Raw genomic sequence first — 16,317 nt, 5'->3', positions numbered from 1 at the left:
AAGTTTGCTGATGCCACCAAGCTGTGTGGTGCAGCAGACATGCTGGAGGGAAGGGATGCCATCCAGAGGGACCTTGACAGGCTGGAGAGGTGGGCACAAGCCAACCTCATGAGGTTCAACAAGAGCAAGGGCAGGGTCCTGCATCTGGGTCAATGCAATCCCAGGCACAAATCCAGGCTGGGCAGGGACTGGCTGGAAAGCAGCCCTGAGGAGAGAGCCCTGGGGGTGCTGGTGGAGGAGAAGCTCAACAGGAGCTCTCAGTGAGCACTTGCAGCCCGGAAAGCCAACCAGAGCCTGGGCTGCAGCAAGAGAAGTGTGGCCAGCAGGGCAAGGGAGGTGATTCTCCCCCTCTGCTCAGCTCTGGTGAGACCCCACCTGGAGTACTACCTCCAGTTCTGGAGCCCCTATTACAAGAGGGATCTGGAGGTGCTGGAAGGTGTCCAGAGAAGGGCCACGAGGATGATCAGAGGGCTGGAGCACCTCTCCTATGAGGACAGACTGAAGGAGTTGGGGCTGTTCAGGCTGGAGAAGAGAAGGCTCTGAGGTGACCTAATTGTGGCCTTCCAGTATCTGAAGGGGGCCTACAAGAAGGCTGGGGAGGGACTTCTCAGGATCTCAGGTAGTGATAGGACTAGGGGGAATGGAATGAAGCTGGAGGTGGGGAGATTCAGGCTGGGCGTGAGGAGGAAGTTCATCATGACAGTGGTGAAGCCCTGGAATGGGTTGTCCAGGGAGGTGGTTGGGGCCCCATCCCTGGAGGTGTTTAAGCCCAGGCTGGATGAGGCTCTGGCCAGGCTGATCTAGTGTGGGGTGTCCCTGCCCATGGAGGGGGGTTGGAACTAGATGATCCTTGTGGTCCCTTCCAACCCTGACTGATACTATACTATGAAGTTGCACCAGGAGAGGTTTATGCAGGACATGAGGAGCAATTTTTTTCCCTGACAGAAGCAGGCCTGGACCAGGCTGCCCAGGGCAGTGGTGGAGCCCCTGGAGAGATTTTGGAGATGTGGTGCTGAAGGCCATGCTTTAGGGGGTAACCTGGCACTGCTGGATTAAGATTTGGACTCAACAACCTTAAAGGTCTTTTCCATCCTGAATGATTCCATGATTCTGTAACAGTCCAGCAAAGCCTCCTGGTGCTTCCCTGGCAATGTCCACACAGCCTGGCTGTCATTTTCACACCTTCTTGCTTTCATCTGTGACTGCTTATAAAAGAAAGGTTTAGCACAGGACCTCTGCTGCTCCCCTCATCTCTCACCAGCTCTTTGAGCTCCTCCCAGGCTTGGGGTGGTTGGCAGCAGTGCCTTGAGAGCAAGGCCTCTTTACCACCAGAGCAAACTGAATTGTAGAATGGACTCACAGAATCATAGAAGGTTTGGGGTTGGAAGGCATCTTTAAAGGTCATCCAGCCCAACCACCCTGCAGTCATAAAATCATAGAAACACAGAATTGTTTGGCTTGGAAGAGACCTCCAAGATCACCCAGTCCAACCTTCCACCCAGCACCACCATGGCCACTAAACCATGTCCCCAAGTGCCATGGCCACAGGTTTCTTGAACACCTCCAGGGATGGGGACTCCACCACCTCCCTGGGCAGCCTGTTCCAATCCCTGACCACTCTTACAGCAAAGAAATTCTTCCTCATCTCCAACCTAACCCTCTCCTGGCACAATTTCAGGTCATTTCCTCTCATTCTATCACCTGATAGAAGGGTAAAGTGACTAACCCCCACCTCTCTCCAACCTCCTTTCAGGGAGCTGTAGAAAGCAATGACATCTCCCCTCAGCCTCTTCTCCAGGCTGATCAACCCCAGGTCCCTCAGTTGCTCTTCATCAGGTTTGTTCTCCAGACCCTTCACCACCTTAGTTGCCCTTTAACTAGAGCAGGTTGCTGACAGCCCCACACTTGGAAGGGTCCCAGGGCTGGGGCATCTCCCACCTCTCTGGGCAGCCTGGAACAGGGTTTCACCAAGTCACAGAATCACAGAGTGTTAGAGGTTGGAGGGGACCTCCAGAGACCATTGAGTCCAACCCCCCTGCCAAAAGCAGGACCAGAGAATCACAGAATGGGCTGGAAGGGACCTCCAAAGGTCACCCAGTCCAACCCCCCTGCACTCAGCAGGGACATCCTCAACTAGCTCAGGTTGCCCAGGGCCCTGTGCAGCCTCACCTTGAATATCTCCAGGGATGGGACCTCAACCACCTCCCTGGGCAACCTGTTCCAGTGTTCCACCACCCTCATGGTGCAGAACTTGTTCCTCACATCCAATCTGAATCTGCTCTGCTCTAGTTTGAAGCCACTGCCTCTCATCCTGTCCCTGCAGGCCTCTGCAAACAGTCATTCTCCAGCCTTCCTGCATCCCCCCTTCAGGTACTGGCAGGCTGCTATTAGGTCTCCCCAGAGCCTTCTCTTCTCCAGGCTGAACACCCCCAGCTCCCTCAGCCTGGCCTCACAGCAGAGCTGCTCCTGAGCATTTCCGTGGCCTCCTCTGGGCCTGCCCCATCAGCTCCATGTCCTCCCTAGGGTAGTCTGCACAGGAATGCCTCCAGGCAGGCCTTGACAGCCTCCAGAGGAGAAGACCCCACAGCCTCCCTGGGCAGCCTGCTCCAGGGCTCTCTCACCCTCGCCGGGAAGTTTCTCCTCGTGCTGAGGCGAACCCTTCTACGTTCCAGTTTGTGTCCATTGTTCCCTCTCACGCTGCTAGCTCCCGCCCCCGTTCGCACTGGTTCTATGGCCGCTTCAATGGAGATTATGGAGGCGCACCGCAGCCTGGCAGCGCTGAGGGCGCCACTGACGCGGGAAGGGTTAAGCCTGCCCAAGATGGCGGCGCAGGGGAAGACTCCACTTCCCATCGGCCCGCGCTCGCCACACGTGACCCCGCCGGTCCAATGGGGAGCGGAGACGCGCCGATAAAGCGCTTCCGGTAGGGCCCGCTCCCTCCTTTCCGCCGGGCGGTGCGACCCAAGATGGCGGTGCAGATCTCCAAGAAGCGCAAGGTGAGGGCAGCGTTTCGGCTCTGCGCGCCCGCGGAGCTCCTCCATATCGGCGGGGTCGAGCTGGGGGCGGCCCCGGGGTCCATCGGAGCGGGGCGGCGGCGAGGGGATGGTGGCTGATACGGGAGGATTGAGGCGGATGCAGCTCGGCGGCCCGGCGGGGAACATGGCGGCGGCGGGAGGCTGGGGTGAGGGAAAGCGCGGGGGGCTCTGCGTGGGCTCCCGGCCGGGGAAGGTGTTATGTTTGCCCTTCACAGCCTTGCGTGGGGCTTGCGTGGGGCTTGCACAGGGCTGCGGCGTTGAGTGCAGCGGGGAGACAGGCCGGGGCTGGGCTGAGGGGCGCGGAGCGGTGCTGGAAGCTGATGAACTTCCTTGTTTTTTCCCTTTTTTCCCCATTGGGAAGACGCTGGCTTTGGTGACTCCCTGGCTCTGTGGGTCAGAGGGGCCGGGGGAGGGTGCAGGGCTCTGCCTGTCTTGGGGGTCTGTTCCTTGCTAGGGTGGAAACAGCAGCAAGGCTGGTGAAGGGATGTGACCCTTCTAATTAATTAAATCAAAGCAGACCTAGCAGGGAGCTGTGCCTTCAGTGTGGCTGTAGCGAGGTGTCTCTAAAAACCGCAGGGGATGTGCTTTAACTTCTCCTCACTGCTGCTTCTTCCCCGTGAGGGCAGAGATTCCCAGTCTGGAGGGTGGTCCCAGCGCTGAATTCCACCCAAACTCCGAGCCTGGAGGGAGTTGAGAGCTGAGAGCTTGGCCAGAGCTTGACTAGGTCTGTTCGGTTTTCAGTTTGTCGCTGATGGCATCTTCAAAGCTGAGCTGAATGAGTTTCTGACTCGTGAACTGGCTGAAGATGGCTACTCCGGAGTAGAAGTCCGAGTCACTCCGACCAGGACTGAGATTATCATCCTGGCCACCAGGTAACTGAGCTGCTGCTGGTGGAGCCTTTTAGCCTGGAGAGGAGAAGACTGAGGGGGGGATCTCACCAATGCTTATGAATACTTTAAGGGTGGGTGTCAGGAGGGTGGGACCAGGCTTTATTCAGTGGTGCCCAATGACAGGCAAGAGGTAATGGGGACAAGGTTGAACATAAGAAGTTCCACCTAAACAGGAGGAGAAACTACTTTGAGGGTGGCAGAGCACTGGAACAGTCTGTCCAGAGAGCTTGTGGAGTCTCTATCTCTGGAGTCACTCAAAACTCACCTGGACCTGCTCATGGCAGGGGGCTTGGAACTAGAGGATCCTTGAGGTCCCTTCCAGCCCTGACAATTCTATGATTCTGTGACCTGTGCAACCTGCTGTAGGTGAGCCTGCTCTGCTGGAGAGGTTGGTCTAGATGATCTCCAGAGGTCTCTTCCAGCCCCTATCATTCTGTGCCTCTCAGATGCTGTGCAGGGCCCTAAGGGATGCTGCTGCAGACTGAGGTAGTGGGGGAAGCTGCTTGGAAGGGAGAGGCTGAAGTGATCTCGAGTGATCCAGCAATGTTACAAGCCCAGAACTAAGTTACCTGCTGGCTCTAGAAGCTCTTTGGGATGGTTACATGCTGGGACCTGGAGGCTTTTCTCAGGCACCCTGTACCTTCTATTCCAGGACTCAGAATGTGCTGGGCGAGAAGGGGCGACGCATCCGGGAGCTGACGGCGGTCGTGCAGAAGAGGTTTGGCTTCCCTGAGGGAAGCGTTGAGGTAAAACTCTCTGAGTTCAAACAGCACTGAGGGGGTTGTGCAGCTGGGGTTGTGTGCACTGCTTGGTTGCTGTCAGCTGAAGGACTTGAAGAGAACATAGTCCTGCAGCTGGGAAGGAAGAATAAACTGCAGCAGGACAGGCTGGGAGGTGATCTGCTGGAGGGCAGCCCTGTGGAGAAGGACCTGGGAGCCCTGGTGGGCAACAAGTTCTGCATGGGCCAGCTATGTGCCCTGGTGGCCAATGGGATCCTGGGTGGCATTCAGCAGAGTGTGGCCAGCAGATGGAGGGAGGTTCTCCTCCCCCTCTACTCTGCCCTGCTGGCACCTCACCTGGAACATTGCATCGAGTTCTGGGCTCCCCAGTTCAGGAGGGACAGGGATCTGCTGGAGAGAGTCCAAGGGAGGGTTGCAAGGATGATGGAGGGACCTGGAGCACTGCCTGGTGAGGAGAGTCTGAGAGAACTGGGGATGGTTAGTCTGGAGAGGAGAAGCCTGAGAGGGGATTTAATGAATGCTTATCTGAGGGCTGGGGGTCAGGAGGGAGGGGACAGGCTCTGCTCAGTTGCACCCTGGGATAGGACAAGGGGCAATGGATATAAACTACAGCACAGGAGATTCTACCTCAGCACAAGGAGGAACTTCTTCAGTGTGAGGGTCACAGAGCACTGGAACAGGCTGCCTAGGGAGGTTATGGAGACTCCTATTCTGGAGACTTTCAAGCCCCATCTGGATGTGTTCCTGTGTGACCTGTGCTGGATTCTATAGTCCTGCTCTGGCAGGGGGGTTGGATCACCAGAGGTCCTTTCCATCTCCTAACATCCTGTGAGCCTGTGAACATGGGATGTGTTCTTGTTCTACCTCTTCTCACGAATTGCTTGGTATACAAAATGCTTTGCTCTTTGGGGTGTTCTGAGTGCTGTCACTTGGGTTTTCCCAACAAGACAGAGAAAGCTTTTTAAACTCCTGTAGATATTTTATAGCAGATGTTGCTGTCCCAGTATTGAGGGTGAGAGTAAAGGAATCCTTGAGGTTGGAAAAGGCTTTGAAGATCATCAAGCCCAGTCACCTAGTCTGAACAGCATCATGTTTGGTTTGGGTGTGTTTCTGTTGCCCTTCCTGAATTCAAATGCCTCTGACACAGGATCAGAGAATGGTGGGAGGTTGGAAGGGTTCTCTGGAGATGATCCAGTCCAACCTCCCTGCTATAGCAGGGGGCACTTAGAGCAGGTTCCCCATGATCACAATGGCCAGGGGGGATTGGAAGCTCTCTAGAGAAGGAGACTCTACAACCTCTCTGGGCAGTCTGGGCCAGGGCTCCAGCACCCTCATACCAAAGAAATTTCTCCTCATATTCAGATGGCACCTTCTGGGTTCTGGTTTGTGCCCCTTGACCCTTGTCCTGTCCCTGAACACCACTGAGGAGATCCCAGCCCCTTCCTCTTGCCTCCCACAGCCCCTTGAGCTCTTGCTGAGCACAGAGAAGATCCCTTCTGGGGCTGTTCTTCTCCAGGCTCAGCCAGCCCCAGGGCTCTCAGCCTTTCCTCCTAACAGAGATATTCCAGGCCCCTCAGCATCTTCCCAGCCCCCTGGGCTCTGTCCTTATAAAGAAACTCTGTTGTTGTAGAAGTGTCTCTGAAATTAGAGCATGAGAGTGTAATCAGTGCCAGTATTTGCAGCCTGCATGTTTGAAATCTCCTGCCCTTGTTTGTCCTTTGCTCTCTAACATTTGGGGGTCAGAGGAAGTTTGTTCTGGGGGTGATGCTGACATTGATTCCTGCTTGCTCAGTCTTGTTGGATCCCATTCCACAGTGAAAATTGCTGATCATCTCCAGCAAGTGCTTAGAATGGTGTGGACCTTGGAGCACATCATCATTTGTCTGCTCTAGGAACGTTGTGCATGGGTTTGAATGCTTCTAAAGCACCAAACTTTGGTCTTTGGCACATGTTAGCTGTCCATAACACCTCAACTCTCTCAGCTTTTGTACTTCAAACCTGAAGTTGGATTTTAATCCTTAAACTGATGTAAAAAATTGCCTCAAACAAAGTTCTTGGATGCCTCCCTCCTCTTAGCCCTTAAGTTCTGAAGCTGAAGAAGCTCATGGAGACAGTTCTAATAGTCTCCTGACCTTCAGTGGGGTCTCATCAGCTCTGCCAGGAGTGGGAGACAGGCACCAAAAGAGTTCAGTGGGTGTAGTGTCCAAGGATAAAGTTTTCTAGAAGGAGAAGAAACGGCCTCAGGTTGCTCCAGGGGAGGTTTATGTTGGACATTAGAGGAAACTTCTTCACTGAAAGGGTTCTCAAAAGCTGGCCCAGGCTGCCCAGGGTGGTGGTTGAATCCCCATCCCTGGAGGTGTTTCAGAGAGGCAGAGCTGTGGTGCTGAGGACCATGGTTTAGCCCCAGCCTTGGCAGAGTTTAGAGAATGCTTGGAGCAGATGATCTTGAAGGGACTTTTCCAACCAAAGCAGCTCTGAGATTCTGTGCCTGCAGGTAAACGTGGAGGGCCTGACTGGAGTGGGTGTAGAGGGTGAGGCACAGTAGCTTGAGGTTTTCTGTGTTCTGTTCCATCCAAAGTGTGGTGGCACAGCCCTGGTTTTGAGTTGGCTTCTTTTCTTTCCTAGCTCTATGCTGAGAAGGTGGCCACGAGAGGCCTGTGTGCCATTGCCCAGGCAGAGTCCCTGCGCTACAAGCTGCTGGGAGGCCTAGCGGTGCGCCGGTGAGTACAGAGACCTGAACAGCCTGGCCCAGCCCCTGGCATTCAAAGGCTGCCCCAGAAAACCTCCTTGCCAAGTCCTCTGTTGTTTGGAAGTCCAGTGATGCTGTGCTGGGACAGGGCAGTTCATAAGAGAGTCGGACTGGGGGTGCCTGGTGGGTGGAAAGCTGGACTTGAGCTGGCACTGAGTGCTGCCAGCCCAGTTCTGGGCTGATCCCCAGCAGCAGGGACAGGGAGGAGATTCTGTCCCTCTGCTGAGACCCCACCTGCAGTGCTGGGCCCAGCTCTGGAGTCCTTACCACAGCAGAGACAGGGATATGTTGGAGTGGGGCCAGAGGAGGCCATGACCATCATAGGAAGGCTGGAAGCCCTCTCCTGTGAGGCCAGGCTGAGAGAGTTGGGATTGTTCATCCTGGAGGAGAGAAGGCTCCAGGGAGACCTTCTAGTGGGCTTGCAGCACTTAAAGAAGGGACTACAGCAAAGCTGAGGGGAGAGACATTTTAGTAGAGCTTGTAGTGATAGGACAAGGGATGATGGTTTTAAAACTGAAAGAGGGAGGTCCAGACTGGATGTAAGGAAGAAATATTTTTAGGCTGAGGGTGGTGAGTCCCTGCTCCAGGTTGCCCAGAGAGGTGGGAGATGCCCCATCCCTGGAACCATTCCAGGTCAGGTTGGATGGGCCTCTGAGCAACCTGATCTAGTGGAAGATGTCCCTGTTCACTGCAGAGTGGTTGGACTAGAGGACCTTCAGAAGTCCCTTCCATTCTATTATTCTGTGATGCTTTTGACTGTTTTACTGCCCAGAAACTTTTGTTTTAGCACACAGATAGTTACTTAAAGTCACTAAGGGTAGTAGGGGCTAGATAATGGATTTCAGACACAGAAATTGAAGTCTGGGAGTACATGAGGTGACAAGTTACTTGCCTGGTGTACATGAAGTTTGCATTTCTGTCATGGTGAATAAATGAGGGGAGGAGTGAAAACCAATTTCCAGGCTTCTGGCTGAATTGCAGTTGAGGTGGCAGTGGCCTTGCATCTCAGATCCCTTCGGTGATGATAAGATGACGAGTCAGAAATGGATGCCTCTTGTTGCAGCACCTCTGCAGTGCCATGTTCTGTGGTGCTGTGTGTGGTTCTGCAGCAGGAGCACCCTCTCACCATTGAATGATTCTGAGGCATTTGTCTGAGAAGGGCTGAGGAGCTGCACTCCTGCTGTGGCCACCTTCAGCTGTGGAGTGGCTGTGGTGTCACAAAGAGTCTCACTCTCGACAGTCCCACAAGGATCATCCAACACAAGAGGTTTCTTTCCCCCTCTATGTTGTGAAGATCTTTGCTGCTTTGGCAGAGCTTTGGTTGCATATTTGTGTTCAGAAGGCTTCTTACAAACAAAAGCTGGAAGATGATCCTGCTTGAAACTGGGATAAAACAGAGCCATGGAGCGTGGCTTTGGCAGTGGGGTGAAGGCTGTGGCTGTTTGTGGTGGGTTGGAAATTCCCCTCAACATCAAACTGCCAGACCAGCTCAGTTGGAAGCAAATGAAGCTGTATTTACAAGCAAAGCTACAGTCTACAAGGAAATGCAGTGAATATGTACAAAAGATGCAACATTTGCAATATTGACAGGTATTTACAATTGATAAACAGCACGAGAACCCCCCTGGACAACCAGGGGAGCTAATAGCTTCTCCTTCCCTCTATCCTCCTGTACACAAGGGTCAAGAGAAAGAGCAGAGAGACTTAGCCCCAACGAGGCAATGCAGCCAAGGTCAGCAAAACCCAGCAACCTGTGACAGAATGAGAGGATGCAGTCTCAAGCTGCACCCAGGGAGGTTTAGGCTGGTTGTGAGGAAGACATTCTTCCCAGAAAGAGAGATTTGCCTTTGGAATGTGCTGCCCAGGGAGGTGGTGGAGTGACCATCACTGGAAGTGTTTAAAAAGAGCCTGGATGAGGCACTTGGTGCCATGGTTTAGTTGATGAGATGGTGTTGGGTGATAGGTTGGACTGGATGATCTTGAAGGTCTTTTCCAGCCTGGTCTGGTGTGTTCTGTCCTACTCTGTTCTGTCCTACTCTGTTCTGTTCTGTCCTACTCTGTTCTGTTCTGTCCTACTCTGTTCTGTTCTGTCCTACTCTGTTCTGTTCTGTCCTACTCTGTTCTGTTCTGTCCTACTCTGTTCTGTTCTGTCCTACTCTGTTCTGTTCTGTCCTACTCTGTTCTGTTCTGTCCTACTCTGTTCTGTCCTACTCTGTTCTGTTCTGTCCTACTCTGTTCTGTTCTGTCCTACTCTGTTCTGTTCTGTCCTACTCTGTTCTGTTCTGTTCTGTCCTGTTCTGTTCTGTTCTGTCCTGTTCTGTTCTGTTCTGTCCTGTTCTGTTCTGTTCTGTCCTACTCTGTTCTGTTCTGTTCTGTTCTGTTCTGTTCTGTCCTGTCCTGTTCTGTTCTGTTCTGTCCTGTTCTGTTCTGTTCTGTTCTGTCCTGTCCTGTTCTGTCCTGTCCTGTTCTGTTCTGTTCTGTCCTGTTCTGTTCTGTCCTGTTCTGTTCTGTCCTGTTCTGTTCTGTCCTGTTCTGTTCTGTCCTGTTCTGTTCTGTCCTGTTCTGTTCTGTTCTGTCCTGTCCTGTTCTGTCCTGTCCTGTTCTGTCCTGTCCTGTTCTGTCCTGTCCTGTTCTGTCCTACTCTGTTCTGTCCTACTCTGTTCTGTCCTACTCTGTTCTGTCCTACTCTGTTCTGTCCTACTCTGTTCTGTCCTACTCTGTTCTGTCCTACTCTGTTCTGTCCTACTCTGTTCTGTCCTACTCTGTTCTGTCCTACTCTGTTCTGTCCTACTCTGTTCTGTCCTACTCTGTTCTGTCCTACTCTGTTCTGTCCTACTCTGTTCTGTCCTACTCTGTTCTGTCCTACTCTGTTCTGTCCTACTCTGTTCTGTCCTACTCTGTTCTGTCCTACTCTGTTCTGTCCTACTCTGTTCTGTCCTACTCTGTTCTGTTCTCTGGTGTTCCCTTCAGACTAGGTTGGACTTGATGGTCTTGAAGGTCTTCTCCAACCTGGTTAGTTCTGTAAGCATCAGCCAGAGCAGAGGAAGCAAAAAGAGAGGCAGGTAGTTTACCTCTCTAAGTTTCATGGGAAGCTGCCTGTCCACTGGGATTATTTAGAGCTGATCATCATTTTCCTCTTTACATCCAAGAGCAGTTTATTTCCCTTCCGCTGCTGTCTCTTCAAGACCTGTGGAAAGCTTTGGAGGCGCAGCCTGAACCCCCCCCCGCTGTCGCTGCTCTCTCCCTGCAGAGCCTGCTACGGCGTGCTGCGTTTCATCATGGAGAGCGGCGCCAAGGGCTGCGAGGTGGTTGTGTCTGGCAAGCTCAGGGGCCAGCGTGCCAAGTCCATGAAGTTCGTGGACGGGTTGATGATCCACAGCGGGGACCCGGTCAACTACTACGTGGACACGGCCGTGCGTCACGTCCTCCTCCGGCAGGGTGAGTGGCGGGGCTGCGCGCCCCCCGGCGGCTCGCTCGCTCCCCGCTCGCGCTGCCTGCCCTCCCCTTCCTGCCGGCGGGAAGCCTCCCTCTGCCAGCTCGCCCATCGGCATGCACCGCTGGTCCTGCAGGGTTGCTTCAGCTGTGCTGCCCCCGGGGGTTCTGACCCTGAGCAGAGCGCTGCGGCACCTCTCCGGTGGAGGCAGACTGAGAGGGTTGGGGTTGTGCAGTCTGGAGGAGAGAAGGCTCCCGGGAGACCTTCTTGTGGCCTTCCAGGATCTGAAGGGGGCCTGCAAGAAAGCTGGGGAGGGAGTCTTTAGGATGTGAGGTAGTGATGGGACTGGGAGGGACGGAGCAAAAGTGGAAGTGGGTAGATTCAGGCTGGATGTGAGGTTTAAACAGGCAGGAGTTGAGGCTAAGCAGAGTATGTGGGGTGTGATGCACTGGGCCATAGGGAACCAGCACCAGAACAGGGGACACAGTCTCAAGCTGTGCCAGGGGAGGTTTAGGCTGGAGGTGAGGAGAAAGTTCTTCACAGAGAGAGTCGTTTGTCATTGGAATGTGCTGCCCAGGGAGGTGGTGGAGTCCCCATCCCTGGAGGTGTTCAAGAGGGGATTGGAGGTGGCACTTGGTGCCATGGTTTAGTCATGAGGTCTGTGGTTACAGGTTGGACTCTATGATCTTTGAGGTCTCTTCCAACCTTGGTGCTACTGTAATACTGTGAAGGTGTTAAGGGTCCTGTGTGAGGACCAAGATTTTGGGGTGTAGACAGGTTCAGAAAAGAGAGGAATCCATGGCTAAATGTAGTAAACATGATGAAGACAGAGAGTTGGGGTGGTTCAGTCTGGGGAAGAGAAGGCTCTGAGGAGAGCTAACTGTGGCCTTCCAGTATCTGAAGGGGGCTACAAGAAAGCTGGGGAGGGACTTTGAGGGTGTTAGGGAGGGATAGGACTGGGGGGAATGGAGCAAAACTAGAAGTGGGTAGATTCAGACTGGATTTGAGGAAGAAGTTCTTCACCATGAGGGTGGTGAGAGACTGGCACAGGTTGCCCAGGGTGGTGGTGGAAGCCTCATCCCTGGAGGTTTTGAAGGCCAGGCTGGAGGTGGCTCTGAGCAATCTGCTCTGGTGTGAGGTGTCCCTGCCCATGGTGGCAGTTTGGAACTGGCTGATCCTTGAGGTCCCTTCCAACCCTGACAATTCTATGATTCTGAAGTCTGTTTTCTTGGCCTTTTGTAGCTAAGTCTTTGCTGTGCAGGTGAGATCTGAAGTAGAATTTTGTTTGTGAATGGAAGGGAGAAGGGGTCTGCAGCAGACAGCACAACTTTCTGTCATCCCACTTGACTCCCTTCTCTAGTGGTGAGGATGAAATGTATCCAGTTGAGAATGTGACTTGATATTTTCCATGCTCTTAACTCACGTCCTGCAGGCTCTGAGGTTGATAGCAAAGCAGCTTAGAGATGAAATCCATGCTGACTGAGCCTCAGGGCTGCTGGCAGTTTGGATTCTGGCTTTCTTGGCTGCTAGGGGTAGGCAGGGAACAGATCATGGGTGCCACAAGACCCAAGAGAAAAAAAAACAAGTGCCAGACATTTCTCCCCCATTGCTGCATCCTGGCAAGTCTTCCCAGCTAAACCAGCCAAGCCTGCTTAACACTTGTCCTTCCTGCTGGTAAAACACAAATGAATTCTACATCTTAACTGACCTTGGGAACACTTGGTGTGGGGATACCACCACAGGCAAAGCTCTGCTCCACCTTCCCTTCGGTGATGACACGATGACGAATCAGAAGGGATGTCCTTGTGTCATTGCAGCCATGGCCAGGGCCACGTTCTGTGGTGCTGTGCTGAGGCTGCCTTGGGCAGGACACTCCCACTCATTGGATGATTTAGAGGCATTTGTCTGAGAAGGGATGCAGAAACCCAATGAATTCCCTGGGAGGCTGAGCTGAGTTTATCCCAGGAAGGTTTAATTCTAGGGTTGGCCTGGCTTAAGGTTGGATATTAGAAGAAACTCCTTCACTGAGAGGGTTCTCAAACACTGGGACAGGCTCCCCAGGGGGATGGTGGAATCTCCATCCCTGAAGGTGTTTAGAAGATGCAGTGATGTGATTTCTTCACAGTCCTGAGGCAGTGAGTTGGGTGAAGGCAAACAGGCTGCTGTAAAATCACAGTAGTTACGTTTTTAAGCTCTCACACTGTATTAAACACAGACACATTCAGATTGGAAAAGACCCTCAGGGTCACCAAGTCCAACCCAGAACCCTACTCTGCAAGGTTCACTTCTAAACCATAACCCCAAGCACCACATCCAAATGACTTTTAAAGACATCCAGGGTTGGTGACTCAGCCCTGGATGTTGATGTTAATGAACCTTTATCTTCAGTGTTGTCTGGAGATGTCTTTGGTAGCCTACATTGTAACCCTGGGGCCTTGTCCCTGCTGAAGATGTCCTTGATACTGTTTCTCATGAGCTCTGTCTGTGTTGTCCTGTCACCTTTTGCAGGAGTGCTGGGGATCAAAGTAAAGATTATGTTGCCTTGGGACCCAAGTGGAAAGATTGGCCCCAAAAAGCCTCTTCCAGACCACGTCAGCATTGTGGAACCCAAAGAAGAGATCTTGCCCACCACTCCCATTTCAGAGCAGAAAGGTGGCAAACCAGAACAGCCAGCCATGCCTCAGCCAGTTCCCACTGCCTGAGGGGTAAGTGCCTGCAAGGGGTGGGGGGATCCATGTGGAACTGGTGGTGCTTCACCAAAAAAAAGCTTTACAGTGGCTGGGATACTGGGGGGAAAAGAGCTGCTGGGTTGGGTTGAGTTTTGCCCTGGATGATGAAGGGGGGGGAGATGGTTTGAGGCAAGCTGCAAACCAGCCAAGCACACCCTTCAGTGAAGATGAGATGACGAGTCTGAAAGGGAATAACCTTGTCCAGGTGTCTGCTTTCCATGTTGTGTTCTGCAACATGGATCTGGGCACCTTGGCTCACAGCCTGAGTGACACAGAGGCATTTGTCTGAGAAGGGTTCAGTGCTATGGGTGTTCTCACATGGTGCCACCTGCTGCAGGTGACAGCACAGGCTCTATATTCCTCACTAGCCATGGGATACAGTTTGGGGTGGAGGCCTAGCAGTGATGAGTGTGGTGTGTGGCTGGTTTTGTGTGTAGATCACAGCATGGTGGGAGTTGGAAGGGACCTTTGGAGACCACCCAGTCCACCCCCCCTAATCCAGCAAGGGCACCCACAGCAGCTTGCCCAGGATCACAATGGCCAGGGGTGTTGGAAGCTCTCCACAACCTCTCTGGGCAACCTGCTCCAGGCTTCCAGCACCCTCACACTAGAGAGGTTTCTCCTCATCTTCACATGGAACCTCCTGGGTTCCATTTTGTGGCTCTTGCCCCTTATGATGGTAGGCACCAGTGAGAAGAGTCTGGCTCCATCCTCCTCTTTAGCTCTTGCTAAGCATTGCTCAGATTCCCTCTGGAGTTGCTCTTCTTCAGGCACTCAGCCTTTGTTCCTCACAGAGCTGCTCCAGGCCCCTCAGCATCTTCCCAGCCCCTGCTGGACTCTATCCAGTTGTTCCCTGTCTCTCTTGAGCTGGGGACCCCAGAACTGCCCCCAATAAAATGTTTTAAATCCTGTCTCCCTAAAAGAGGAGCTTCTAAGACAGCTTGGGAGACTTCCTTAGCTGCTAGTGACAGCCAGGCTGTGGTGTTCTCTGAAGAGAGAGAGTTTACAGGGCCTCACTGAACCAAGGGAGTCTGAACTAGGAAGATCTGCTCCTGTGAGGACATTGCATGAGGAGCATCAGAGAAAACACAAGCAATGAGAGATGCCATTTAGCTGGAGAACTTGGAGCCTGTTCAGTTGAGTGTTGTGGGTAGGAAAATGGTTGTAGGAAGGAGTTGTGCCACCATCTCACTCAGTATTTTGTTGTGTTTGGGTTTTTGTTTTGTTTTGTAGGGTTTGTAACATCTGGAACCAGAAGCTTGACTGTCCTGACAACATCTCTTAATAAAATCACAAAAGACAGGGCTTGTGGAGGTGCTCTTTGGTCACAAGATGCCTGACTCCCACCTTGGGCATGACAGGAATTCTGCTGCCTTGCTTCCACCTGCTGTTAGGTTGTTGGAGTGAACTTGACAGATCCTGATCTAAACAACGTGGAGATGAAACACCTGCTGTCTGGCAGAGTTGCAGCAGGGTGTTGAGGATGGTGAAGAGAACACCTCATGGACTGGAGCAGTCCTGGTAGCTTCACTTACTGGTCCCTTTCTCCAAGGTTTCCAGGAGGGGGAGCTTGTTCAGCCATGTCCAGAGCAGTTCAGCATTTAGACCTTTGTGGCTTAATCACAGAATGGTAGGGGTTGGAAGGGAGCTCTGGAGATCATTGAGTCCAAACCCCCTGCCAAAGTAGGTTCACCTAGAGAAGGTCACACAGGAACACATCCAGGTGGGTTTTGAATGTCCCCAGAGATGGAGACTTCCACCACTTCTCTGGACAGCCTTTTACAGTGCTCTGCCACCCTTAAATGACAAATTCCTCCTCATGTTTGCATGGAACTTCTCATGTTCAAGTCTGTGCCTGCTGCCCCTTGTCCTGTCACTGGGCACCACTGAACAAAGGCTGTCACCATCCTCCTGACACCCACCCTTCAGCTCAGCATTGATGAGATCTCCCCCTTCAGTCTTCTCCACAGTTAACAGCCCCAGTTCTCTCAGCCTTCCTTCCCCAGAGCTGTTTCAGTCCCCTCAGCATCTTGGTAACCCTTTGCTGCACCCTCTTCAGCAAATTCCTGACCTTGACAGGTGAGCCCAGAACTGGACACAACACTCCAGCTGTGGCTTCACCAGGGCAGAGTAGAAGGGGAGGAAAACCTCCCTTGATCTGTTGCTGGCCTCTTAATACACCCCAGGATACCACTGGCCTTGGCCACAAGGGCTGTCCCCTGCAGAACTTGCTGCCCACCAGCACCCCAAGGTCTTTCTCCACAGAGCTGCTTTCCAGCAGGGCGGCCTCTAACCTGTCCTGGTGCATAGAGTTGTTCCTCCCCAGGGGCAGGACCCTACCCTTGCTGGATTTCATGAGGTTCCTCTGCCCAGCTCCGCAGCCTGGCCAGGTCTCCCTGACAGCAGAGCCTGATGGGTGTCACCACTCCTCCCAGTTTGGTACCAGCAGCAAACTGTCTGAGGGTCCCCTCTGTCCCTTCAGCCAGGTCCTTGATGATGGTGTTGAGTCAGTCTGGACCCAGTAAGGATGCCTGGGGAGCACCACTAGCCACAGCTCTCCAGCTGGGCTCTGCACCCTTGACCACCACCCTCTGGGCTTTGTTTAGCCAGTTCAGGATCCATCTCTCTCTCCACTCTCAGACTCCCTAAGCTTGGCTCTCAGTATGTTGGGGTGGGGGGCAGTGTCCAAAGCCTTGCTGAAGCCGTAGAATGGGTTGGGCTGGAAGGGACCTTAGAGATCA

The 16,317-nt window shown here is 53.2% G+C and overlaps 1 protein-coding gene and 3 non-coding genes across 4 annotated transcripts; all 4 read left to right on the top strand.

The window, feature by feature from the left end:
- The first annotated feature begins 2,909 nt into the window (after positions 1-2,909).
- RPS3 (ribosomal protein S3) lies at positions 2,910-14,878 on the top strand. The gene is made up of 7 exons (XM_009902910.2): positions 2,910-2,996; positions 3,777-3,907; positions 4,578-4,671; positions 7,291-7,385; positions 10,665-10,852; positions 13,356-13,552; positions 14,810-14,878. Exons 1-6 carry the CDS (start codon positions 2,967-2,969, stop codon positions 13,547-13,549), a joined length of 732 nt encoding a protein of 243 aa, XP_009901212.1. The 5' UTR covers positions 2,910-2,966; the 3' UTR covers positions 13,550-13,552; positions 14,810-14,878.
- On the top strand, positions 8,428-8,574 carry LOC128897510 (small nucleolar RNA SNORD15). The gene has a single exon (XR_008462429.1). It is a non-coding gene; the product is annotated as a small nucleolar RNA SNORD15 (small nucleolar RNA).
- LOC128897491 (small nucleolar RNA SNORD15) lies at positions 12,612-12,761 on the top strand. The gene has a single exon (XR_008462411.1). It is a non-coding gene; the product is annotated as a small nucleolar RNA SNORD15 (small nucleolar RNA).
- Positions 13,733-13,870, top strand: LOC128897492 (small nucleolar RNA SNORD15). The gene has a single exon (XR_008462412.1). It is a non-coding gene; the product is annotated as a small nucleolar RNA SNORD15 (small nucleolar RNA).
- Positions 14,879-16,317: the final 1,439 nt, after the last annotated feature.

The sequence above is a fragment of the Dryobates pubescens genome, chromosome 10 (assembly GCF_014839835.1).
Source record: "Dryobates pubescens isolate bDryPub1 chromosome 10, bDryPub1.pri, whole genome shotgun sequence".
Taxonomy (NCBI): domain Eukaryota; kingdom Metazoa; phylum Chordata; class Aves; order Piciformes; family Picidae; genus Dryobates; species Dryobates pubescens.
This window is presented reverse-complemented; position numbering and strand designations above follow the sequence as displayed.

Coding starts and splice junctions, on each gene's coding strand:
- RPS3 (XM_009902910.2), top strand. CDS start 2,967: ATGGCGGTGCAGATCTCCAAGAAGCGCAAG. Junction 2,997..3,776: donor AGATCTCCAAGAAGCGCAAG/GTGAGGGCAGCG, acceptor TTCGGTTTTCAG/TTTGTCGCTGATGGCATCTT. Junction 3,908..4,577: donor ATTATCATCCTGGCCACCAG/GTAACTGAGCTG, acceptor CTTCTATTCCAG/GACTCAGAATGTGCTGGGCG.